This window comes from Sapajus apella, unplaced genomic scaffold, assembly GCF_009761245.1.
Source record: "Sapajus apella isolate SASKATOON/1434 unplaced genomic scaffold, GSC_monkey_1.0 scaffold1, whole genome shotgun sequence".
In the NCBI taxonomy this organism is placed as follows: Eukaryota; Metazoa; Chordata; class Mammalia; order Primates; family Cebidae; genus Sapajus; species Sapajus apella.
The window spans coordinates 8,333,401-8,358,129 of record NW_022436941.1 but is presented as its reverse complement, the minus strand read 5'-3'; the positions used below and the strand labels follow the sequence as shown (position 1 = coordinate 8,358,129).

At 52.1% G+C, this 24,729-nt stretch overlaps 1 protein-coding gene across 2 annotated transcripts; it reads right to left on the bottom strand.

The window, feature by feature from the left end:
• Positions 1 to 843: 843 nt before the first annotated feature.
• IRF1 (interferon regulatory factor 1) lies at positions 844 to 9,626 on the bottom strand. 2 transcript variants are annotated; one of them, XM_032256989.1, is made up of 11 exons: positions 9,612 to 9,626; positions 8,666 to 8,882; positions 7,517 to 7,608; positions 6,067 to 6,166; positions 5,067 to 5,243; positions 4,908 to 4,957; positions 4,670 to 4,799; positions 4,362 to 4,484; positions 3,787 to 3,836; positions 2,106 to 2,241; positions 844 to 1,830 (listed from the first exon to the last, which is right to left on the bottom strand). In XM_032256989.1, the coding sequence occupies exons 3-11, from the start codon at positions 7,601 to 7,603 to the stop codon at positions 1,706 to 1,708; spliced, it is 978 nt and encodes a 325-aa protein (XP_032112880.1). In that variant the 5' UTR covers positions 7,604 to 7,608; positions 8,666 to 8,882; positions 9,612 to 9,626; the 3' UTR covers positions 844 to 1,705. The 2 variants fall into 2 exon arrangements, with proteins under 2 accessions (XP_032112880.1, XP_032112960.1); XM_032257069.1 differs by lacking the exons at positions 8,666 to 8,882; positions 9,612 to 9,626 and having other exon boundaries at positions 846 to 1,830; positions 7,517 to 8,106.
• Positions 9,627 to 24,729: the final 15,103 nt, after the last annotated feature.

The window sequence follows — 24,729 nt, the reverse complement described above, 5'->3', positions numbered from 1 at the left end:
GTCAAGGACAGGTGACTATGTTTACATGAACATGCTACTGTGACATGACTGTCCCCATCTTCTGCCATCGTCTATGTGAACATAAACAAAAGAATTTTTTAAGACGATGTCTCACTTTTGTTCCCCAGGCTGGAGTGCAGTGGCACAGTCTCGGCTCACTGCAACCTCCACCTCCCCGGTTCAAGTGATTCTCGTGCCTCAGCCTCCTGAGTAGCTGGGATTACAGGCGCCTGCCATCAGGCTGGTTAATTTTTGTATTTTTAGTAGAGACACGGTTTCACCATGTTGGCCAGGCTGGTCTCAAACTGCTGACCTCAGGTGATCCTCCCACTTCAGCCTCCCAAAGTGCTGGGATTACAGGTGTGAGCTACCGTGCCTGGCCAAATGAAACTATTTTTTTTTTTTTTTTGAGACAGAGTTTCGCTCTTGTTGCCCAGACTGGAGTGCAACAGCACAGTCTCGGCTCACTGCAACCTACATCTCCTGGGTTCAAGTGATTCTTGTGCCTCTCAGCCTCCCTAGTAACTAGGATTACACGCACCTGTGACCATGCCCTGCTAATTTTTATATTTTTAGTAGAGAAGGGGCCTCACCATGTTGGCCAGGCTGGTCTTGAACTCCTGACCTCAGGTGATCCACCCATCTCGGCCTCCCAAAGTGCTGGGATTACAGGCGTGAGCCATCTCGCCAAGCCAAAAGGATTTTATAATAGATAATAAATGCATGTCCCTGTTCACCCAAAAGTCAGGTTCAGGCGAGACGCCAATAACGAATTCATCAGACTGTTTCCATAAAAAGTAAAATCATCTTCAAATTAAATTTCTCTCTAAATAAAAGGCCACACCCCAATGAACAATTTACTTTTTATAAAAAGACAAATGTACATATTTACACACGTCCTTATGTGTTCACACATGACTTAATGGTTAGATGACATTTCCAATTTTAAGTCATACCAAGGCACACTCACTTCCCTCCCTGGGCCTGCTGAGGGCTTCTGGGGCTTGAGGGGGTGGTGGGCGCCAAGCAAGGCACTGTATAAATAAATGCAAAGTCCAAGAGCTCGGGGGAAATGTTAGTGTACATCTCTAATCAGAAATGTGGCAAGATCCACAAGAAAAAGTGCCAAGTTTTCTCCCAAGCCCCTCGGCCAAAGCAGGGAGCAGTGTAGAGCTCCTCTGAGGCTGAGGAACACCGCCCCGAAGGACTCCACTTTCCTTCACATTTTACTGGCTTTGGAACAGTCCCCAGGGCTCAGCTGAAAAAGGGGTAATTCTTTGGGAACGAGATTTACTTAGTGCAACTATCTCTTAGTGCAGAGCCAGCCCTGGGAATGGTGCTTTTCTGGGGTCACTGGTCTGTTCCCCTAGGGGCCAGCCAATGACAGCAAGACCCTCTCCAGGCAGATCGGCTCAGAGGAAAAAGCCAGACACTGACTCCTGTCCAAGTCCCCGACCTGACATGCCAGTCTCAGAACCTCATCTTCCCAGGAGGCAGGGCCAGCTTTACCCCACAAGACAAACTCAGACGCTGGCCAACCAGGTCCTGAGAGGCCACTGATCCAAGGAGGGAGGTCACATCCCCACTTTGCAGTGGGGTCACACTTGGCTGTTGAGGGGCCCACAGAAGTCCAGCTTCTCTGCACCATATCCACCATGATGCCAGGACCTGCTTGCCTAGGGGAGTAAGGGGTTCAGGGGCCCCGCTACGGTGCACAGGGAATAGCCTGGATGGAGGGCAACCGGACTGGAGTAAACAGGCTGTCCAGCCAGGTGGTATCCATGTTCTTCAGATCTGTGAAGACGCGCTGTAGACTCAGCCCAATATCGCCTAGAAGATTCAAAGAGGTTGTGAGGGCGGGGGATGGGGGTACAAGGTGTGCTTTCCCCTAGGCCACAGACATGGCCTCTGCTCTTCACACCACAGCAGCAAACATCCACTCAGCTTCATGCACACCTTAAGACATGGCAGCAGCAGCTAATTCACAATGTGTCAGCACCCCAATTGCTTTACTGCACTGCTCCCTGTCCCTGCCCCCAAGCCTTCCCCGTCCCTACCTGGTTCTCCCTCCTATAAGAAGCCATAAGGATCCAGGGCCTTCTTACCCCCTGGGCTGTCAACTTCTGGCTCCTCCTTGCAGCTAAAGTCTCCATAGACAGAGGTGGGCTGGACTCCAGGTTCATTGAGTAGGTACCCCTTCCCATCCACGTTTGTCGGCTGCCACTCCGACTGCTCCAAGAGCTGGGGACAGAAGAGCAAGAAGCCATCAACTCCCTTCCAGTGCAGACTCATCCTGTGGCCCTGCCCTCAATGAGCCAGCTCCTCTCAGTCAGGATCACACCCTTGGCCATTTCACATTCTCAGATGGGATGCAGACGTGCACTGCAGTCAGGACAGAGCCCAGGAGGGAGGAGGAAGAAACACATGTTGGCAATGGGCCTCAATTCATTTTCCCACCCCTCCCATGGCCACTCTCTGGCACAGTATCTCCACGACTTCCCTCTCATCTGTGTAAGGACATAGCAACAGGGAACGTGGCTTAAAACAAAGGTTATCATAACAAGTCAAGAAAAGATGGCTAGAAAAGCTGGAGATAAGGAATTTTGCCCATGTCTCAATTTTCTGGGCTGATGGAACAAAGCTGGGGTACAACTACTGCAAACTTTTTTTTTTTTTTTTTAAGACAGAGTTTTGCTCTGTTGCCCAGGCTGGAGTGCAATGACATAATCAGCTCACTGCAACCTCCACCTCCCAGGTTCAAGCGATTCTCTTGCCTCAGCCTCCCAAGTAGCTAAGATTACAGATGCATGCCACCAGACCTGGCTAATTTTTACACTTTTAGTAGACACAGGTTTTCACCATGTTAGTCAGACTGGTCTTGAACTCCTGACCTCAGGTGATCCACCTGCCTCAGCCTCCCAAAGTGCTGGGATTACAAGCATGAGCCACGGTGCCCAGCTGCAAAAACTTTTTTATATTCACTTTTTTTTTTTTTTTGAGACCAACTCTCACTCTTGTCACTCAGGCTAGAGTGCAATGATGTGATCTTAGCTCACTGCAACCTCCACCTCCCAGGTTCAAGCAATTCTCCTGCCTCAGCCTCTTTAATAGCTGGGATTACAGGCAACCTGCCACTACGTCTGGATAATATATTTTTCTTTTTTTTATTTTCTAATACTGCATGCTGTAAATAATTTTTGTATTTTTAGTAGAGATGAGATTTCACCATGTTGGCCAGGCTGGTCTCGAACTCCTGACCTCCAGTGATCCACCCACCTCAGCCTCCCAAAGTGCTAGGATTACAGGCATGAGCCACCACGCCTGGCCTTTTATATTCACTTTTAAAACTGAAGCAGAAAAAATACCTGGAGGATAATTTGCTAAATTTTTCTTTAAAGCCATCATATTATAGATCCTAAAGACTGATTATTGAAACCTGATGTGCAATTCCCAAACTGATGTGCATTCCCAAGCAGGGCTGGGGCATGTTGGGGCAGAGGATGCAGGCCAGGGACCCATTGCTGGTAGTGCCTGACTCACAGAGCTGTCTGATGCTCCAAGGCTTGCTTCAGGATTGCCTGTTGGAAGCCAGGCCTCCCACCTGCCTTCCCTACCCATGGTGACTTTCCCATCAGTCAAGCCACATGAAGGTGGCACTTGTGGGATGATGCAAGCAGCCAGGTGCCAATAGCAGCTGCCCATATTCTGATTTGGAAGCTCCACTGGTTCTCTCTCCTCACTGAGAAACAGCCACTTCAAGAGTGCCCAGATAGGAAGGAGTTTTACCTTCATGATGTCCTCAGGTAATTTCCCTTCCTCATCCTCATCTGTTGCAGCTGTGGATGGGGAAAGCAGAGACATTGGCTGCCAGTCAGCTACACTCACCCTACAGTTGTAGTTCCAGCCCACCAGATCCCCGTGCCCTTTCTGTCTCCCTCTGACACACACACACACACACACACACACACACACACACACACACACTCCAGATTCCAGAACAGGACGCTGGTCTGGTGACTCAGCCTCTCAAACCCTGAAGCCACGCCTCTTCCCACCCCCACCCCACTTCCTTCCTCACCCTCAGATGCTAGGCTGCAGAGGAGGAAGGAGAACCAGCACCCCAAAATGCAGCCCTTGGCCCCCTTCCCGCCTCTCACCAGCCCCCACTGCACTGCAGCCCACTCTGAACTGCCTTCCTAGTGTCCCCATTGCTTGCCGCCCCTCACAGGGGATAAGAGTGGGCAATGCCCGGCTCAATCAGCTCAGCGCCAGGTGGAGTTCTGAGCATCTTTTCTCCCTCAGGAAGCCCTGCCCAGGACCCAGACAGTCAAGCAGGCAGGCCAGGCCCTAGGGGCACCAACCTTCAGAGGTGGAGGGCATGGGTGACACCTGGAAGTTGTACAGATCACTGGTGCTGTCCGGCACAACTTCCACTGGGATGTGCCAGTCAGGGAGGGTGCTGCTGACACCACACGACGACAGTGCTGAGGGACAGCAGAAGCCATGGGTCAAGGCTGTGTGCTTTTTTAGTTTGCAAGATATCCAGCACCCCCCACCCTGCAGCCTGCACTAACGGGCCACCATCTGCCAGCACCATGCCTCCAGGACCCAAGAGAAAGAGCTATCCCACTGATCTGTGGGGTCCCCTGCCAGACCTGGACCAGCTCACCTGGAGTCAGGGCCCGCTCCACCTCCAAGTCCTGCATGTAGCCCGGAGTTGTATAGCTACTGTGATCATCAGGCAGAGTGGAGCTGCTGAGTCCATCAGAGAAGGTATCAGGGCTGGAATCCCCACATAACTGTGGAGGGAGAAAGCAGCTTAGGCCCAGGCCCACATTAGCATTTCTTCCACTGCTCACCCTGACCCACGGGTGACCAAAGGCCTGGCTGCTTAGGACCACACTCACCTTCCTCTTAGCCTTGCTCTTAGCATCTCGGCTGGACTTCGACTTTCTTTCTGTGGGGCAGATAGGTTGTCAGCCTTAGTACACGCTCGCCAGCCCCAGTTGACCTTCTTCCACCCTCCTTCCCTGAGGGTTTCCCAAGGACCCAGAGTCTTTGGATACCTTTTCTCTGGTTCTTGTTGAGAGGTGGAAGCATCCGGTACACCCGCACAGCTGAGCTGCCCTTGTTCCTGCTCTGGTCCTTCACCTCCTCAATATCTGGCAGGGAGTTCATGGCACAGCGAAAGTTGGCCTTCCATGTCTTGGGGTCTGGCTCCTTTTCCCCTGCTTTGTATCGGCCTAGAGGGCAGGAGAAAAAAAGAGGATCATCAGGGCCATGGGATCATCAGCTGCCCCTGGCCTGGAGGAAGAAGGCAAGAGTATCCCTGAGCTCTCATGCTACCAGAAAGCCACAGTGGTCAAACCAGCAGGTACTCCCAGTGACACTCCATGGGTCCTAGGCCCTGGGCCTTCTCAAATGCCTAGGCTTGGCTTAAACACATCCAGCGGGCCTCAGTGAAGGGCCCAGCCAGAAGTACTAGAGTCCTCATATCCCAAAAGTGTACTATGTCCCAGACCATGCCCAGTCTTCCTCCTTGGGCTATCAGCAGCCAGAGGGTAGGGGCTGGGGCTTACCTGATATTTCCAAACATGGGAGTGGGCACAGATCGGGTAGCAGAGAACAGTTACCAACAGGTGGACTGACTGTTCTGAGATGGGCCTAGAGCTCCATCTCTCAAGGATAAAGGAGGCCACCAACCACATGAGCCTTAGTCCAAGGGCCTTGGGCAACATGATGGCAAAGGCGGGCCTGGGTCTCTTTCAGTGACCTGGCTTACACCTGCTTTTCACAGAGGCTATTGCAGGGAGAACTTTGATCTAGCTACAAACTCCCTGAAGTCACACACTTTCTAAGATCTTGGCTTTATAAATCCCTTTGAGAATCTGCTGAAATGATGGACTCTTCTCTAGAACCGCAGGTCTGCCACTGGCCCCTCTTCCCAGTAATTCTGTGTGCTGTCTCAGGAAGCTCAGGCACCCCAGTGAAGAGCCTCCGTGTTAACGTTAGTGCCTCCCCTTGTCTCTACCCTGGCCTTCCTAGGCCTGAGTCCCAGGTACACACCTGTGTGAATAGCCCAGCTCCGGAACAAACAGGCATCCTTGTTGATGTCCCAGCCATGCTTGGCGGCATGCTTCCATGGGATCTGGAAGATCATCTCCTCCTGAACAACATACACATAAACACGAGGCTGTGTCAGCTCAGAGACCACAGACTTTGGGGCTGAATCTGAGACCTAGGCCTGCCTAGCCAGACAGGTGTGAGAAAAGGCTGACTTCCCCTTTTCCCCCAACATCTGGCTTGGACTGACCTATCTTGAGACAGACTTAAATAGACCACTCTGGATCTCTCAGGAGGGATTCCTAGTTCTGAGCTACAGTACTATTAGCTCACAAAGACCTCCCTCTGCCTGTTACAGATGTGCTAGGACCCACAGAAGGCACCCTCCCCTGAAGCCCTAGTTTTGAAGCTCTGGGATGTTTCTCTCTGGCTTGTAAGCACCAACATGGAAGTAAGAACTTCTTCCATTAGAAAGGACTCCTCAGGACACCTGGGACCACAGGCTCCTACACAGGGGATCCTGGTCATACCACTGAGGGAGCTCGGGGCTAGACTTGGATGATGAGCACTGTGTGACCCTGGCATTGTCACTGTATCTCTTTGCCCCTCAGTTTTGTCTTCTCTGAAATGAGAAAACGTATCCAACAAAATTTTGAGGATAAAAACCAGAGGATGTGTATGGACACAGTGACAAATATGAAGTCTAAGTTCTTACTGTGATTATCACTGGTGACTAGCAGCACGGATTTCTGAGTCAAACTATTCAAATCTTGGCTTCATCACTTTTTGTGTGATCTTATGATCTACCTCTCAGTATCTGTTTTCTTATCTGAAAATGATGACATTAATAGGCTCTATCCCACAGGACTATTGCGAGGATTAAATGACACAATGTAAGTAACATACTTAGCAGCTGCCAGGCACACACTATAATAACTAGGCATTAGTTATTATTATGAATGCTATAATTGCTACTAAGTCTATAGGGTCTATGTTGCCCCAAGTACACCAGCTATAGGCTTCTTGGGCCAGAGTGACTGGTACAAGATTAATTCGTTTGTCCTCTGCTAACCCAGCCACCTTTCTGCCCAGCGGTGCCCACTTCACAGTCTTCTATGTGTTCGATTGGAGCCCTGAAGGATGCTGTGTATGTTTGTAAGGGTTTCCCTCAGAGGAGATCAGAACTCCAGCTCTGCTGATGCTAGGAAAGTCGTGCTGCTGGAAACTGGAAGTGCCTTCAGGTGAGTGCCCTACCTCAGGAAGGAAGAAGACAGAAGTCGTGCAAGTAAGGCCCAGGCTGGGCCTTGCACACTCCCTGCATGCAGGACCCACTGGGAAAAACATCTGCCTGTCCCCTCATCACTTCCCCTTTTGAGCTGCATCTGAAGCTTTGGTCCCTCCGGAAGTACATGGGTTAAAACAGTGGCAGGAAAACCCAAAGAGTTACACTCACTTTATTAATCCAGATGAGCCCCGGGATTTGGTTGGAATTAATCTGCATCTCTAGCCAGGGTCTCATGCGCATCCGAGTGATGGGCATGTTGGCTGTAAAGAGAAGACAGAAGGCTCCAGTCTGGAATCTGTTGAACAATACCTGGACACTGACCTGCCCCACCCGAGGTCACTTAGTTACCTTCCCCTCCCCTGAGCCAGCTACTAGGTACTACACTCAGCGAGGAGGGTAGCTGCGCTGGAATAAATCTGCTCTCCAAATTTTTTCAGTATCTTAGGCAAAAATGCTTCTGCCCCTTCCTTCAGCTCCTCCCAGCCAGTCTCTGGAGGAGACAAGCATGCAAGTTGATGGCTTCAGAATTCATATGCAGGAAAAGGGACAAAATGCACAGAAATCCTAATTCCAGAACTTTTTGCTCAAAATTTAAATCCTTTGGGAAGGGAAGGACTTCTTTTGCTTGGCGCCAAGAAGAAATTCCCTTGACTTGAGTGGTCACCGCTAGCTAGCAAACGGCTAGCCGTAACCCTGGACAGTCCCCTCCAGCCCCCGTGAATCCATTCTACGCCTTCCTGACAGCCACAGCGCCCGCAACGCTGAGGCCGGGACGCTAACGCTTCCGGCTCGGTTTCCCCTCCTCAGGAGAAGTGGCCCAAGGAACACCTGTGGCGCCTCTTCCTGCAATCTCCGTAGGTCACGACTCCCTCCAGCCACCTGGGCAGTAAGCCAGCCCTTGCCACCAGCACAGGGAGTCCAAAACCCTGGTGCCTGGGCGCGGAGCTGGGACCGCCAAAAGCCGGGAGCACTGGGCACCCACGCGTGGACGGACACTCAGTCCCCTGCAAGGCGTGTGGATGCGCGGGACGAACGTAGCGGGCCACCTACAGGCCCCCGGCGGCTTCGCGCACGCAGATCTGCGAAAGCTGCCGGGCGCCGGCAGCCTGGTCCGGGTGGGCGGTCCACGCCGCGGCCCGCCCTCCCCGCGCCGCCGCTCGCAGCTCCTACGGCGCCCGCCGGAGCCCGCTCGGGGGCCCGGACAACGCCGCGCGCCAGCAAGTCTCCAGCCTGGGGCTTTCGAGCCCCCACTTCCTGGTGCCCCGCGCGCCTTTTGTTCGACGCCGCCGATCCCCTGCGCCGCAAAGGCGGACTCACCTCTGCTGCAGGAGCGATCCGGCGGCGGCGCTCGAGGGTCCCGGCGACGCGGGGGCTGCCGTGCCGCGGGACTCCGGGTGGAAGAGGGAAGAAGGCAGAGGCTGCTGGGGTCTCAAGGCCCTCGGGCACGGCCGGCGTGGACTGGGCACGGCTCCGGGTGGCCTCGGCTCGTCGGTGATCGAGTGCACGTCCTGCCTAGAGGAAGGAGTGGCGCGCTCTGCCAGGGCAGCGGCGCCGCGGAACAGTCTAAACACTTAGCGGGATTCCCCAGCCCCGGCCGGCCCCGCCCCCGGACAGCCGCGCGGGCGCCCATTGGCCTGCTGTGCGCCGTCATTTCGGAGAAATCAGGCTGTTGTAGAGCTAGCGGAGGAGAAGGGGAAGTACAGGGCGGCTGCTCCGCCCCACCCTCTCCGGCCCGGCGCCACCGCCCCGGGGCCACCGCGGGCCCGCCCCGCGCGCTCCCGCTGCACCCAGCTCCAGCTCGCCCGGAGGAGGGCTGCCCCGGACAGCGCAACGCCCCCGGCCCCAGCCTTTCCCCTCACTCTGCCTTCTCCCAGCGGGCTGGCCCCTTTTCACCCTCCTGGAGGGGCGGGGGCGGGGGCCTATCTCCCGAAAGCAGGTGAGGGTATCGCCCGGGCACTTGCCGCCCTCTCCAGCGGGAACACCGGGCCGAATCTCCCGACTGGCAGTCTGGCTCCTCAAGCTCGCCAGCGGGATATCAAGAAGGGAGGGTTTCAGCCCTGGCACTATCCCTGTTTTTAGGGACGGCCCCCTCCCTCCAGGTCACTCACCTGCCCTGGGGAAGTTAAGGAGGCAGAAAGCCTACCGCCCCGTGTGCTGCCTGGGGCTGGTGGACAAAGGGAAATCCAAACTTGGCCGTTGCTGGCACAGCCCCCAAGGAACTCGGGACCTCCGGTTTTCAACCATTAAATGACAGTGGCCCTACCTTGATGGTTTGCGGTGATGGGAAGAGATTGTAAAGCACTATGTTCCACTCAGGCAACAGACGCTGAGTAGTTTTCAAAGTCTCTGTTCCAGGGTCGAATAGTGACCAGGACGACACCACGCCCCTTTTCAGTCTGCCTCCCTGGGACTCCCCCTGGCTGGCCTTAGGGAACCGGAGGAGGAGAAGGGGTTCAAAGAAGCCCAGAGCAGATGGCTGAGTGAGGGTGGGAGTGGGGTGGCCCCATCCCTCCTAGCACTCATGCCTTGGGCCGCCTCCAGAGCTTTGCTATGGCCCTAGTATGGGAGTTCCTTAATGGAAGCATTGGTGTCATCTCTGGGTCCCCAGGCCCAGAGAGGTTACTGGGTGGCATGGAGGAATTCGCTCAGTGCTGGTTAACGCCGTGAGTGTAGTCAAAGGGTTGGGGAGCCCAGGTCCCATGCTCCTTGGTAAGGGCCTCTACTTAACTCTTGCTCACAAGTAGTCTCTCCCCACCCCCAACTTATAGTTCTAGAGACTTGGTTGGTTGTTCATTTTCCATCCAAAACTCTGGCCCAGGAGGCTCCTTCCTTTGTCTCCCTACAGCTGCTGACTCAGAAGGAAGTTTCTCTCCCAGGCATGTCATTTCCTTCACCCCAGCTCTCTCTCCAAGGCAGCACCCCGTTTTGCAGGCTGTAGACACATTGATGCAAAATTCGACCTGTCAGTCACTCTACTACCTCCCTCCCATAGAGGAAATGCATGAGTTAATCCCATTCTGGTGCATTGGAATCTGGGTGCTGTGACCAATGCCAAACCTGGTTCCCAGGATACCAGCAGGAATGGGCAGAACTGTCTCCCAGATGGGGTGGGGCAGGAGCTAGGAGAGGAAAGGAGGTAGGAGAAACAGGAAAGAGCCTAGCTGGGCGTTAAGCAAAATGGAGGGCACTGACACTCTGGAATGGAAAGATAGGGTTTGGGGTACTTTTAAGTGACAAATGGGAGTGGGGACTTGCTACAGGGACCAAGACTTCTGAGCAAGAATAAGAGAAAACAAGTGACTCCTGAGTTTTGGAATCCTTTCTTGGTACAGCAAATAGATGCTTGTTCTGCCCCTGAGAACCTGAAAAACCCGCTGGAAAATTCAGGATGAGATTAGGGAAAGGAAGTTTGCATCCTTATGGCCTGAGAAGTTGACCAGTGACCCTGTAAAGGCAACAGGAGACTGTAAAAAGTGCTTTAAAACAAAAACTTAATTTTAATTCACAGATACAGGTATCAATATACATGTATATGTAGACATAATGAGGATCTTTCCATGTCATGAAATGTACTTATGCAATATCATTTGTAATAGGTGTATATTATTCTTTCATAAGGATAAATAAAAATTTACCCAATTATCCCCTGTTGTAGGACAGTTAGGTTATTTCCATTTTTTCATAATACAAGCAACACTATTAGCTAAATCTTTATGCACATCAGTAACTTTTTGCTTAGGAGAAATTCCCCCGTCAGGATTTACCAATGAAACTGCCATTTACATTTACATCTTTGACCTTTTTTTTTTTTTAACCTTAGGGATTCTTATTTTATTTTGAAGCCTATAAGAATCTGCTTATTATGACTAGGTGTTCTATACTCCAAATCAGTGAAATAAAGCTAAGTCATGTTTAAGTACCAACATTTTTATTGTAATGGCTTTTGATGAATCTCATTTTAAGATGTATCACATTCTCAGACGTAGAACATTCCCTGTGATCCTCAGCAGAACACAAAGCCTCCTGTAGGCTCTTAGTAACTCGGAGCCAGCCCTTTTCTTCCCTGCCTGGTCTTCTGGGTCTTCCTTCCCTGCATCAGGTTGTGATTTCACAGTCCGGGACCAGACTATTGCCCCAGCCTCCCCTTGGGGCTTCCTCCCTATCAGTCCTGCCCAGGAAGATGGAGAAAATGGTGCCTCTGCACTGGAATGATCTCCCTAACTCTAATGATCCCCCTAACACTTGGGTCCACCCAGGAGCCTTCTGAGCTCCCCTACCTTCAGCCTCACATTCAAATCTCTGCTCAGTCTGGACCTGGGGTCCCATTCCAACCTTCTCTCCCAGACAGCTTCCCTACCCTTGGCAGTAGGGAAAATGAAACTCAAGGCGGGTAAAAAGAGAACTCAGGATTTGAGTCTGAAAGCCTGGGTTCTTGTGCTTTTTCCACTTGCTGTGTGATCTTAGCAAGTTACTGTCCCTCTCTGGGCCTCAGTTTCCTCATCTGTAAAATATAGAGATAATCTCTCTCCATCTCTCCTAATTATAAAATTAGACTATCAAAATTATTTCGAAACTGTAAGACATGAGTCAAATGAAACATATGAACAGGACTATATGAAACTTTCACTGCATTTCCATTCTCTGAACACACTCTGTGTTTGTCCCCACATCCCTGTCTTATCAGGATACGTGGCAACACTCGCCCTCTCTGAATCTCCCTCTTCCTTGCCCACCCTACCACTTCAATCTCTGTGTTTTTTTTAAGGCCCAGAGCAAATGCCTGATCTCTTCAAAGTGCCCAAAAAGCAACCAACCGGAAGTCCTTTCTTTTCCCTCCTTGGATCCTTTTGGTCCATAACATTCGTATGTTGCCTTTTCACCACTGGTCACTTTCTAGGTGGTGGGAACAAACTCTGGGGAACAAACTCTACATTTTTTTCCGTGAGAAACAAATTCTGCATTTTTTTCTGTGAGAAATCTGAGCAGGTTCCTCATGCCCAGCAGCTGAAGTGAGCTAGGGGTTAGCTGAGGGTAGCCAGCACCCTGCACTGGTGCAAGGTCTTCCTCACAGGATGCCTCTCATCCTACCTTCACTCGATGAGGGCCAATTCATTGTGCAGCCTCTCTGTTTTGGGGCCTGGAGTTTTCTGGGCACTCAGAAAATCATAGTTAAGTTGATGTGTGACCCCTCTTCCTCCGGAGTTTAATGTTTCTTCTATCTCAGATTATGAATTCTGTCTGATACAGACATTTCTTGGCAACCTGTGGTCAAATCCTCTACTGATAGAAATGAGTGTGTGAGAGCTGGGGTACAGATGCCAGTGAGATTTAAACTAGGTTTTTTTCCGTTTCTTTCTTTATTTCTGTTTTTGTTTTGTTTTGTTTTGTTTTTAAGATGGAGTCTCCGGCCAGGCGCAGTGGCTCACGCCTGTAATCCCAGCACTTTGGGAGGCCGAGGCAGGTGGATCACGAGGTCAAGAGATCGAGACCATCCTGGTCAACATGGTGAAACCCCATCTCTACTAAAAATACAAAAAATTAGCTGGGCATGGTGGCGCGTGCCTGTAGTCCCGGCTACTCGGGAGGCTGAGGCAGGAGAATTGCCTGAACCCAGGAGGCGGAGGTTGCGGTGAGCCAAGATCGCACCATTGCACTCCAGCCTGGGTAACAAGAGCGAGACTCCATCTCAAAAAAAAAAAATGATGGAGTCTCACTCTTGTTGCCCAAGCTGGAGTGCAGTGGTGCAACTTCAGCTCAACCTCTGCATCCCGGATTCAAGCAATTCTCCTGCCTCAGCCTCTCAGGTAGCTGGGATTACAGGCATATGCCACCACACCTGGCTAATTTTTGTATTTTTAGTAGAGGCGGGTTTCACCATGTTGGCCAGGCTGGTCTCAAACTCCCGACCTCAAGTAATCTGCCTGGCCTCGGCCTCCCAAAGTGGTAAGATTACAGATGTGAACCACTGCGCCCAGCCTGACTAGTTTATTTCTTTCTCTCTTTTTTCTTTCTTTCTTTTTTTTTGAGATGATTTCTCACTCTGTCACCCAGGCTGGAGTGCAGTGATATGATAGCTCACTGCAACCTCCACCTCCCAGGTTCAGCAATTATCCTGCCTCAGCCTCCCGAATAGCTGAGATTACAGGCACCCGCTACCATGCCCAGCTAATTTTTTTATTTTTAGTAGAGATGGGGTCTCAAACTCCTGACCTCAGGTGATCCACTGTCTTGGCCTCCCAAAGTGCTGGGATTATAGGTGTGAGCCACTGTGCCCGACTTGAACTAGGTTTTTGATTGGGAGACCTGCTACCTGTGGAGCCTGCTACCCAGAGACGGGGCCACAGTCTCCAAAGTAGACAAACCCCCAGCATGCCATCCAGCTTTCCAGGTCCAGAAGTAGTAGGGCTCTCTGAAATGCTCAAAGCCTTTTATCTCTATTTTCACAGAAAGCTGGGAGGCAGACAGTCCTAAACTATGAATTGCAGAACACAAGCAAGGCATAAAAGCATCCAAAAGCTTGAAGATAGAATCCAAGAGTCATCACCCTGCAAGCGAGGAGCCTAATTGGAGAGAAAGTAAGTCTCTTAATTCATTCAACACATATGAATTGCAGGCAGGCCTGCTTTTCCGTCAACCCAGGTTTGGCCCTAGAGATACGCTGGGGCACCAGACCAGCTCCTCCTCTTTCAATGCTTTGGCAAAAATGCTGTATGACACAGCAGAATAAACGTTGCACTGTTATAAAATTCCTAAATGCAGAATAGGAGGCTGAAGCTGGCTGGAAAATCACTAGGGGGTCCTGATAGAATAATGGGCCAAGGAATTGCTCCACAGCTCAGGGTTGTTCTGGAACCCCTTGAGAGGGAGGCGGGGTGACAGTGTGGGCTGCAGCTGATGGCCGCTGCGGAGCTTCATTTCTTATAAACACCGCGTTGGGAGGAAAGAGAACTCAGCTCCGCGTCAGTCCCATGGGGCCCCGAGGCCGGGGGAGGCTCCCGGCTCAGGCCCAGCAGCCGCGACCTGGAGCGGGGCTTGATGGGATCAGCACCCTCCTCCCCCGCGCCAGTGGGTGCTGCAGAACGGCCCACGCCCACTGCCGTTCGCCTGGGGAGCCCCTGGCAGGCTTGTTGGTCTTTGTGGGGGCTGCAGCACCTCCACTTCGTCATGATGTGTAGGCCATCGCCCCCAGGTGACCCAGACTCCGCAGCCCCGGCCAGAACTTGGTGGGGTGCGGGGGGTGTTTGACGGGGAGGGGGCACAGTCCTTTCGGGCCAACTTCCACATTCCTGCTCCGCCCCGGCGGGGGGTGAATCGGGGTGAGCAGCCGGCTCCAGGCTGGCCGGCTTCCTGGAAAGGGAGGGCCAGCGGGAGAACTGCAAAGCCTCCCAGCCCCGGTGGCTGCCCTCCTCCTCCCTACTCATTCTTCCCCACCCCCACCTCCAGCAATCTGGCAGCCCCGCCCGTGCCAGGCGGCTCACCTGCCCGCGACCAGGGCACTTCCTCCTTCCCCGCCCAGCCTCCTGCTGCAGGCCAAGGGTGTGCAGCCGGGTGAGCAAGTACAGGCTGTGTGACCTCGGGCAAGTTGCTAAACTTCTCTGTGCCCATTATTTCCCCAGGCGAGATGGAGCTACCAACAATCTGGGTGCAGAGCTTCCCGCGAACACCTCTGCGCTTCCCTCTTTCCTGCTCTCCCACCTTCCCCTGCTGCTCGGTTTGGCAGGGACTCGGGGACTCACAGATGAGGCCCCTGCCAGTGAAGTGCTGCAGGGGAAGGCCGCGTTGCCTCCTTCGCCCGGGCGCTGCCATCAGATGCAGCTTGAGATTTGGGTTAGACCCGCGGCTTTCCCGTTGGAGGAGCGGGTAGTGCTGAGCGGCTGGTTGGATGCTGCCCGCCGGGGGTCGGCGCCCAGGCACTTACAGGGCTCCTACCTCCGCCCTGGCCTTGCAGCTGGTGGTGGGGCGGGGCGCAGGGGCCGGGGCGAGGAGGATTTGGGTCCGGCCACCCAGTGGGGGTCAGCCCCAGCTCCAGGCTCCGCGGGGCCGCGCCAGAGGGGCGGAGCCTGGGTTTCGGTTTCTTGCAAACGCAGCGGCACAGGGAAATCGAGGAGTTTCCGGGAACCGCGCCGGGAGCGCTGAGGTCTGAGCAGCGGAGGAGGCCAGGGGACGGGCGGGCGTCCAGTGTTACCGGCCAGTGGCCAGCTGGAAGTTCCAGCGGGAGCCGGGGAAAACCGGCCCCGGAAAAGCCCCACCTGAATGCACCTGCCCCCAACCCTCTCCGGATGGTGTTCACGACGAGGATGGGCGTGTGAAGGATGGACCTGCCTGCAGGGGTGGGCTCTGGGGAATAAGGGAGGAGTTCTACAAGCTGAGGGATTTGAGGGTGTGCACGCGGGGAAAGAGGGAACTGTGAGCAAGCAGGTGGGATCTGAGGAATTGGGATATCCCCTCAAATGGCTGAGGTCCCCAGCTGTCCCCCCACTGTCACATCCCATCTTATTGTCCTTATTTGATGAGGTCTCTTTACTGAGATCATCCCGGTAGTGTTCTCTTTTGCTTATTTGTTGGTGGATTTCCCCCAACACGACTTGGAGCCCTTGAGAGTGGGCCGTGACTGTCTGGTCTAGCTTCCTGGGCCTAGAACCCGATAACCTCCACAAGGGGCTTGTGACTGTTTACTAAGTGAGGGAAGGAGTAGGATGAGTTTGAAGCATCTGGGGGGCCATGTGTCTTCAGACTTGCTCCCACAGGACCCCTAGCCCAGTCAGGTCCTGCCAGGTCTGCAGTTGAAGGAAGCCCCACTCTGCAGGAGAGGCCTTGGCTTTTGTGGGAGGGGCTTCCCTTGTGGTTCCCTGAGAACTGCCTTCTAGCTAGGGTGGCTGGGTAGCAAGCGGACTGTAGTCATCACAGAGGAATGCTGGCCGTGGGGTCAGCCACTTCCTTCCCTCCCCAGGGCTTGGAGCTCAGGCCAGGGATGATGGTGGGTTGACTCTGTATCTGAGCCAAGAAGGCTGGGAGTTTGGGCTCTGGAGGGAGAGTCCAGTACCCTCCCTGATCTCTGCAGCCCACAGCAGTACCAGCAGTCAAGGTGGACAGTGTCACCTGCAAGCCTGTGTTTTCTAAATGCATGCCTTTGAGACCACAAGTCTATGGTAAGGATCTCTTTCCTTATGGCCCTGAGACCGTGGTTCTTGGAAAGAGACATAAGTCAGACCAAGTGGAGCTCCCTCAGTCCAGAAGAGCTGGGGCTGGGGCAGGTAGCAGTAGTGGCCATTCTGGAAGCAGCCAGCTAGCCAGTGGAAGGAGAGGCAGAAAGACCTCCCTAGCCTCCCTGTGCAGACCAGCATTGACTTTCACCACCCCGGGCTTAGGATCAGGGTAGCTGGACTGGGAGAGGGCCAGGGAAAGTCCAAATACTGAAAGAGTGGAGCTTGTACTATGAGCACCTGGCAATCCTGGTGACTCAGCCTGGGAATCCCAACTCTAGGGGCAGCACTGGAAATGAGGCTCAGGACAGCAAATCAATGCCATTGAGGGGCCCAGCAACCACAGCAGCTTTTAGTGCGGCCCCAGATCAAGTAGGTTGTTGTCCCTTCTTTCACCTGTGGCCCAGGGCGAGACCCATGATGCTGGTCCTCTGCCCAGTCCGAATAGTATTTTTGATCCAAAGAACCCAACCCTAATCCTAGCCCATAAATTTGACCTGGGAGAGGACCTGGTCCTCAGAATGTCTGTGTTGGGCCCCATTTAATGTTACGTCTTAGAAATGGTAGATATAGCTCAAGCTAATAAATACCCAGAGGAATGTGTCTTTGTGGTTTGGACTCAGCAAATGCTGAGTTATTGGTATATTTATGGAAGGAAGGCAGGACAGAGGTGGGAGAACAGGTGTCCCTGTGGGTTCACTGCTGTTCACTGCTGTAGCCTCAGGAGTCAGCCTCAGCTGAGCAGAGAGCAGGTGTCCCATGAACCAGTATGGCATGGTTGGATGGATGGATGGATGGACAGACAGATGGATAGATGGGAAGATAGATAGTGGATTCAGATTGTCTCAGCAGCATGCATATTTTCCCCAAGATGGTCTTAGCAATAAGATAATTTCCACAGAAACTGGTGGGTGGTCCAGAGGAAGGGAAGGAAGGACGTGGCTTCTCCAAGCAGCACTGTGGTTGTTTCTGCCAGGTTCTATCCCTCCAAGGGGACCTCTTTCCCTTTCCCATAGCCCTGTTGACATGTGTGGCCCCTTACAATCCTGCAGAGACTGGAAGCCTAGAGGCAAGAGCCACCCAGCCACAGAACAGGGGAAAGGGGCTGTTAATATCAGGCGGTTGTTCTCTTCCTCACTTGAAAGATAGGTCCACAAAGAGACTCAATTTACATAGGACCTCGGTCAGATGTGAGAGATTTCAGTTTTTTCTCTGCATGAGTAAGTCCTCAGGAAAGCATCTGTTGACCAACCGATTGGCCACAGGGGATAGAGAGAGGGAGGCCTAGTTGAGAGCAGAATTTAGATGACTAGAAAGAGGAGCGAAGAGTCAGCAGAGACCCACCTGCCTGGATGGTGTGGGAAAAAGCATGACTCTGCCCTCCACCTTGACAGGTGACAAACCACAGTGGATGTGTCACCACATCAGATAGCCAGCATGAAATGCTGCACTTGGAGTGTTTCAAGGTCTGGGTGCATAACTGGGGACAAAATGGACAAAGGTATGCTGGGGACTTTGACCCAGGAGGCCTCTGGTGACTAGTCACCTCCGGGAAGCAAAAGCCATTCTTCCTTTCTTGAGAACCCTCGTGAATACTGGGGAGGGCTTCCTACAGCCTCATGGGCTGGGGCATGAGTGTTATGCTTTGCTTTTAGTGGAGGAGGTGACTCCAGAAGGCTAAAGACTTAGAGACAGCTGATGGTCATGGAATGTTTCTCAGCCTAGGGCCTACGCTGGCCCTGTGAGGGGACTTAGAAGTAAGCACCATGGTCTCCACTACTAACCTGCATGTGCGCTCTCCCAAGGGCAGAGGATGCTCAGAGACGCCCCTGTACCACTCTGGCACCCAGCACGTTTCTCTCAGGCAGTAGGCACTTCGTAAGTGTGCTCCGATTGCAGAATGACAGACGTGTGTCATACCTTGAGTATGAGGCAAAGAGGCAGAGATGCTGGGAGTATGGAGACTGAGCAAGTTATCTCAGTCATGTTCATGGATGGTTACTCTGAGGAGGAGACCGTTCAGCAAAGCCTCAAAAGATAAGTCAGAGGGTAAAGGCTACTAATAGGGAAGGGCATTCCAGAATGTGAAACCGGCCCAAGGAAATGCTTGGCCGCTCAAAAGTGCAGAACAGATCTCACTTTTGTTGTGGCCTGGAGTAGCTGCCCCAGAAGCTGAGGCTGGACCAGCCAGTAGGGGCCACGCTCTGAAGAGCCTGGGTGCTGTGCTCAGGGGTGGACTCTATCCCGGTAGACAGAGGCAGCTCAGGGCAGGACTGATGGTGCCTCCCTTTCTGGAGCCAAGGCCCAGACCAGGGTCTGTCATCAGATGTCTGTTGAATTGAATTCTAGGGTAGATCTTGGGAGGGCCACTAAGGCCTGACCTATGCTTTAGAAAACTTTCTGTGGCTGCTACAGAAGATAACACCTGTGGCACACCAGGACAGGACTAGGGTGAGATAGTCTCCTAAAGGTACAACATTTAAGGAGGCACTTGCTCTCAAGGGCCAACTCTATACTTGCATGAGCCTGACAGTGAGTGCCTCCTTAAAGGTTTTGCCTTAAGCACCTGGCCTGCCTGCTTGCCCTACCCTATAAGGTCCTTTCTGCACACTGGAGGTTGGGAGGTAGACAAGAGGCAGCTCAAGTGATCCAGGCATATTAAGGCTGTGGCCACAAGGGATAGAGAGAGGTGGGCCTAGCTGAAAGCAGAATCAGATGACAGGATTTGCCAGGACATGAGACTAGCTGGAGCAGGACCCTTCTCGGGCCATTCCCAGGGGCCCCATTCTGGGAGAAGTGTAGGAGACCCCCCACTCTGCCTAGGAGTCTGTATGTCCACAGCCAGGGCCAAAACAAGACCTTGGGCCTTGGCTTCTGTCCTAGGTTATGAGTCTAGGGAGCCAAGGGCACTGAGCTAAAGAGAGTAGGGCAGCGGGTGAAAAGCCACAGGCTGCCCCAGGAAGGCCCAGGCCACTGGAGACCACACCTAGAACCCAAAACCATGTCCTGAGACCGCTCAGCCTTGCCCTTTGGACACTGGATGCCTGGACACAGCAGGTAGGCAGGAGGTGATAAGGGTGCCTCCACTGCTGGATGGGGTGTGTCCGTCAGTCCATTGTCCTCCTGCTCTCTGTCCAGCAAAACCAGGGTCCACCCCTAGGTGTCCCCCAGGGATTAGCAGCTTGGTTCCCTAAACCCAGACCTTTGGAAGCTCTGACAGTATGACAACAGCACCCCCTGCTGGCCAATATGGAAAACCAACCCCTTCCCTCTTGCAGGTGGAAGTTTAGGGGTCTTGGAGAAAGAGAAGGGTGCAGGCACAATACTGTGGGAAAGGGTGGGTCAGGATTTCAGGATGGACTTTGGCTACAGCAGATAGGCAGGTGCCACTTGGTAAACAGAGCACCTGTTTCCTGATCAGTAGCCTTTGAACAGATGCCAGAGAGGCCAGGACCCAAGCAAAGGCAGAGATGGGGGTTTCTAAGATGACTGCTGAGTGGGGCTGGCTCTCATGAGAGTCCCTGCCTTCTCCCAGGGGATCATGACCCAGGAAGGCCTGCATCCTCTGCTGAGCACTGTTCTCCTCAGGCGGGCTCAGGAACTCCCTCGGATTCCCCCTGAACAAACCTCCTGGCCCCACAGAGGATTTGGCCTGGGATTGAGGGCTGAGAGCTAAGCCTGAGAAAGGGTGGTGCCCCAGGCACCCTAAAAAAGAGGACTTGTCCCAAGAATTACCCCCACAACTATCCAAGGCTGGGAATGGAGGCAGGGACACATAGCAGAACAAAATCCAAGAGCGTTTCTGAGCACCTGCCTGGCTCTTCAGATGCAAACCTGGTTAGACGCACTATTCTCCTGAGCTCCAGGCTGGTGCCTCAGGCACAAGGACCACCTCTGAGTGCTGGAGGAGGTGCCCGTGGACAGAGGAGCAAGAATACCCAGTGCACGTCACCTGGACCCTTCATCTGTGAGCCAGGAAGTCCAAGCAGACACAGCCACAAGCAGGACCATGCCCTGGGCAGCTACTTCCCAGAAAAGTTTCTGCCACAAAACAGAGAGGACAGACTTCCCTGCCAAGCCTTGCCCTGCATGACCCTGGCTTCTTTCCACATCTGAAAAGAAGCCAGTGCTGGGCCAGGCACAGTGGCTCATGCCTGTAATCCCAGCACTTTGGGAGGCCGAGGCAGGTGAATCACAAGATCAGGAGTTCAAAACCATCCTGATCAACATGATGAAACCCTGTCGCTACTAAAAATAAAAAAATTAGCTGGGTGTAGTGGTGCGCACCTGTAATCCCAGCTACTGGGGAGGCTGAGGCAGGATAATTGCTTGAACCCAGGAGGCGGAGGTTGCAGTGAGCTGAGATCACACCATTTTACTCCAGCCTGGGCAACAGAGCAAGACTCCACCTCCAAAAAAAAAGCCAGTGCTTCTAGGAGTTTGCTTATATCATGGCTCTTGATTACAGATTCAGACTGGGGCCTCACCCTACCCCAAGGAAACTTCTCTCCCAGGCCAACGGTGTGGATGGGTGCTGTTCTCCTTAGGACTCAGTGTAGGCCTGGTGCTCAGGAGAGCTGCTCCTTCCGTGGCCTGGACGTGGGCTCTGCAACCATCTTGATTCACCTGGGCGAAGTGAGCTCCACATACCATCCTCAGACCCTCACCTGCTGAGCTCTCAGGGAGAGCTGGGGCCTCCTGGAGAGTCCACAAAGAGAAAAAACTAGCTTGGCTGCCAAAACTGCCCACACACCCCAGGTGCCATGCTCAGCTAGCAGCCCTGGTGTTACACGGCCTGAGAGCAGGTGGAAGCTATAGAAGCAACAAGCTGTCATTAGGCATGGGAGGGCTGGCCTGCCACGCTGAGGCTGGTAGGGTGGGAAAATCAACCTGCAGCCACCAGGAAGGGCAGGAGCAGACTAAACAACTGGCGAGGTCAAAAAGGCTTAATTTCCTTTGACAAGCAGGACTAGGAAGGCCTTTGAGCTCCACTACCAACTGTATCATATCCTTGTGTATGTTCTGTATGGACCTGACAGCCCCAGCGGCCAAGGGAAGCCTAACCCTGCCTTGGGAGGCATTTGTGTCATAAAATTCCCAAGACACTTCTGGAGGAATCAATCTTCCCTTTTAGTCTTGTCTTCTCATTTTTTCTTGTCATTTTCCTGTGTGTATGTCTTTTCCCTCTCTCTACTAGCCCGGGGATGCTTATTGGCTACTGGTGACATGGGAGTAGATTACTTGACACATTCACATTTACTTTGTGCCCAGGTGCCAGGCACAGAAGTAAGTGCTATGGACACAGGCATTCAACAAGAATTTATTGAGCCCATACTATGCCCCAGGCATGGCTCTAGACTCTTGGGATATAGAAATGAATAAGGCAACACCCCTGCTCTTATGAAATTCATATACTGGTGGAGGCAAACAACACACAACTAAACCAGGAAAGTGTCACATAGTGATAACGATTCTGAGAAATAAATGACATGACGTCATACAGAGTACAGAGGTGGTCCCATTAGATTTGGCCTTCTAGGACTATCTGAGGAGGTGGCATTTTAGCTCTCTAAGTGACAGAGGGGGCATCAATGTGCAGAACAAGGGGAAGAGCATTCCAGGGAGAGGGAATAGCTCCAAGGCCTTGGGAAAAGAATAAGCTCAGTCTGTTTGTGGGAGAAGGTTGGTGTGGCTGCAGCATGGTGGGCAAGGAGGTGAATGACAGAAGATGCAGCTCATAAGGTAGGCAGGGGTTAGATAAGGTGAGCATTTGGGGCCTCTGGTCAGGGGCTTGGGCCTTATGGCACAAGTATGGAGAGCCTTTGAAAGATGTTATGCACTGGGGTAAAATGGGCCAGTGTGCATTTTACTTTTTTTTTTTTTTTTTTTTTTTTGAGATGGAGTTTCACTCTTGTTACCCAGGCTGGAGTGCAATGGCGCGATCTTGGCACACCACAACCTCCGCCTCCTGGGTTCAGGCAATTCCCCTGCCTCAGCCTCCTGAGTAGCTGGGATTACAGGCACGCGCCACCATGCCCAGCTAATTTTTTGTATTTTTAGTAGAGATGGGGTTTCACCATGTTGACCAGGATGGTCTCGATCTCTTGACCTCGTGATCCACCTGCCTCGGCCTCCCAAAGTGCTGGGATTACAGGCTTGAGCCACCGCGCCCAGCCCATTTTACTTATTTTTAACCTTTAAAATTTTCTTTTTTTTTTCTGAGATAGAAAAATATTGCCCAGGCTGGTCTTGAACTCCTGAACGAAAGCATTTCTCCTGCCTCAGCCTCCTGAGTAGTTGGGATTACAGGTTCTCATCACTGTGCCTGGCTCAGTGTGTGTTTTAGAAAGTTCACTGGCTACCCTTGTTTGCAGACTGGGCTGCAGCGGGGCAAGTGTGGAAATAAGGAGACGGGGGAGATTGGAGTAGGAGGGTTGAACCAGAGTGGTGGTGGTAGCGATGATGGGAATGGGGAGTGAACCCAGGCAGAGTATGAAGGGGAAGACACACAGAGATGAATAAAATGTGCTGGCTCCAAATGGGAGAAAATATTTGCAAAACATGTATCTAGCAAAGGCCACATATCTAGAATATGTAAATGCTTACAACTCAATAAGACAACCCAACTTTTTTTTTTTGATGCAGTCTCACTCTGTCACCAGGCTGGAGTGCAGTGGTGTGATCACAGCTCACTGCAATTTCCATCTCCCAAGTTCAACCAATTCTCCTGCCTCAGCCCCCTGAGTAGCTGGGACTACAGGCATGCGCCACTACACCCAGCTAATTTTTGTATTTCTAGTAGAGACTGGGTCTCACCATGTTGGCCAGGATGATCTCTATCTCCTGACCTCGTGATCCACCTGCCTCAGACTTCCAAAGTGTTGGGATTACAGGCGTGAGCCACTGCGCCCAGCCAAAAACCCAACTTTTTTTAATGGACAGAAGATTTGAATGGATTTTTTTTTTTTGCCAAAAAGAATATGCAAATAGTAAATACATATATGTAAAGATACTCAACATCGTTAATCATTAGGGACATGCAAGTTAAAACCACAATAAAATGCCACTACAGGCCGGGCGCGGTGGCTCATGCCTGTAATCCCAGCACTTTGGGAGGCCGAGGCGGGTGGATCACGAGGTCAAGAGATCGAGACCATCCTGGTCAACACGGTGAAACCCCGTCTCTACTAAAACTACAAAAAATTAGCTGGGCATGGTGGCACGTGCCTGTAATCCCAGCTACTCAGGAGGCTGAGGCAGGAGAATTGCCTGAACCCAGGAGGCGGAGGTTGCAGTGAGCCGAGATCGCGCCATTGCATTCCAGCCTGGGTAACAAGAGCGAAACTCCGTCTCAAAAAAAAAAAAAAAAAAAAAAAAAAAAAAACTGCCACTACACATCCACCCGGATGGCTAAAATGAAAAAGACTGATGGTGGCAAGTGTTGGCAGTGACGTGGGACAACTGGGACGCTCCTAAGCTGCTGGTGGGAATGTCAAATATTTATTTTTTTTCTTGACTTTTTAATTAAAAAAAATAGAGATAGGGTCTCACTATGTTGGCCTTGAACTCCTGAGCTCAAGTAATATTCCTACTTTGGCCTCCCAAAGTGCTGGGATAACAGGCATGAGTAACCATGCCCAGCTGGGAATGTAAAATAATACAAATAGAGCCATGTGCTGCATAATGATTTCTGGTCAAGGACAGACTGCATGTATGACAGTGATCTCATGAGATTATAATAGTGTATTTTTAGTGTGCCTTTTCTGTGATTAGATATGCTTAGACACACAAATATTTACCATTGCTTGGTAGTTACCTGCAATGTTCAGTAGAGTTACTTGCTGTACAGGCTTGTACCCTAGGAGCAATTGGCTATACCGTATAGCCTAGTGCTTGGTAGGTTATACCATCTAGATGGGTGTAAGTACACTCTATGATATTTACACAAGGACAAAATTACCTAATGAAGCATTTATCAGACCGTATCCCTGTTATTAAGCAATGCACGACCATACATTGGAAATCAATTTGGCAGTTTTTTAAATAGCTAAACATATACCTATCATACAACCTAGCCATTCAATTCCAGGTATTTATCCACAGTAACGGAAAGTGTGTATTCACACAAATATTTGGATATGAATGCTCACAGCAGCTTAATCTGTAGTAGTCAAAACT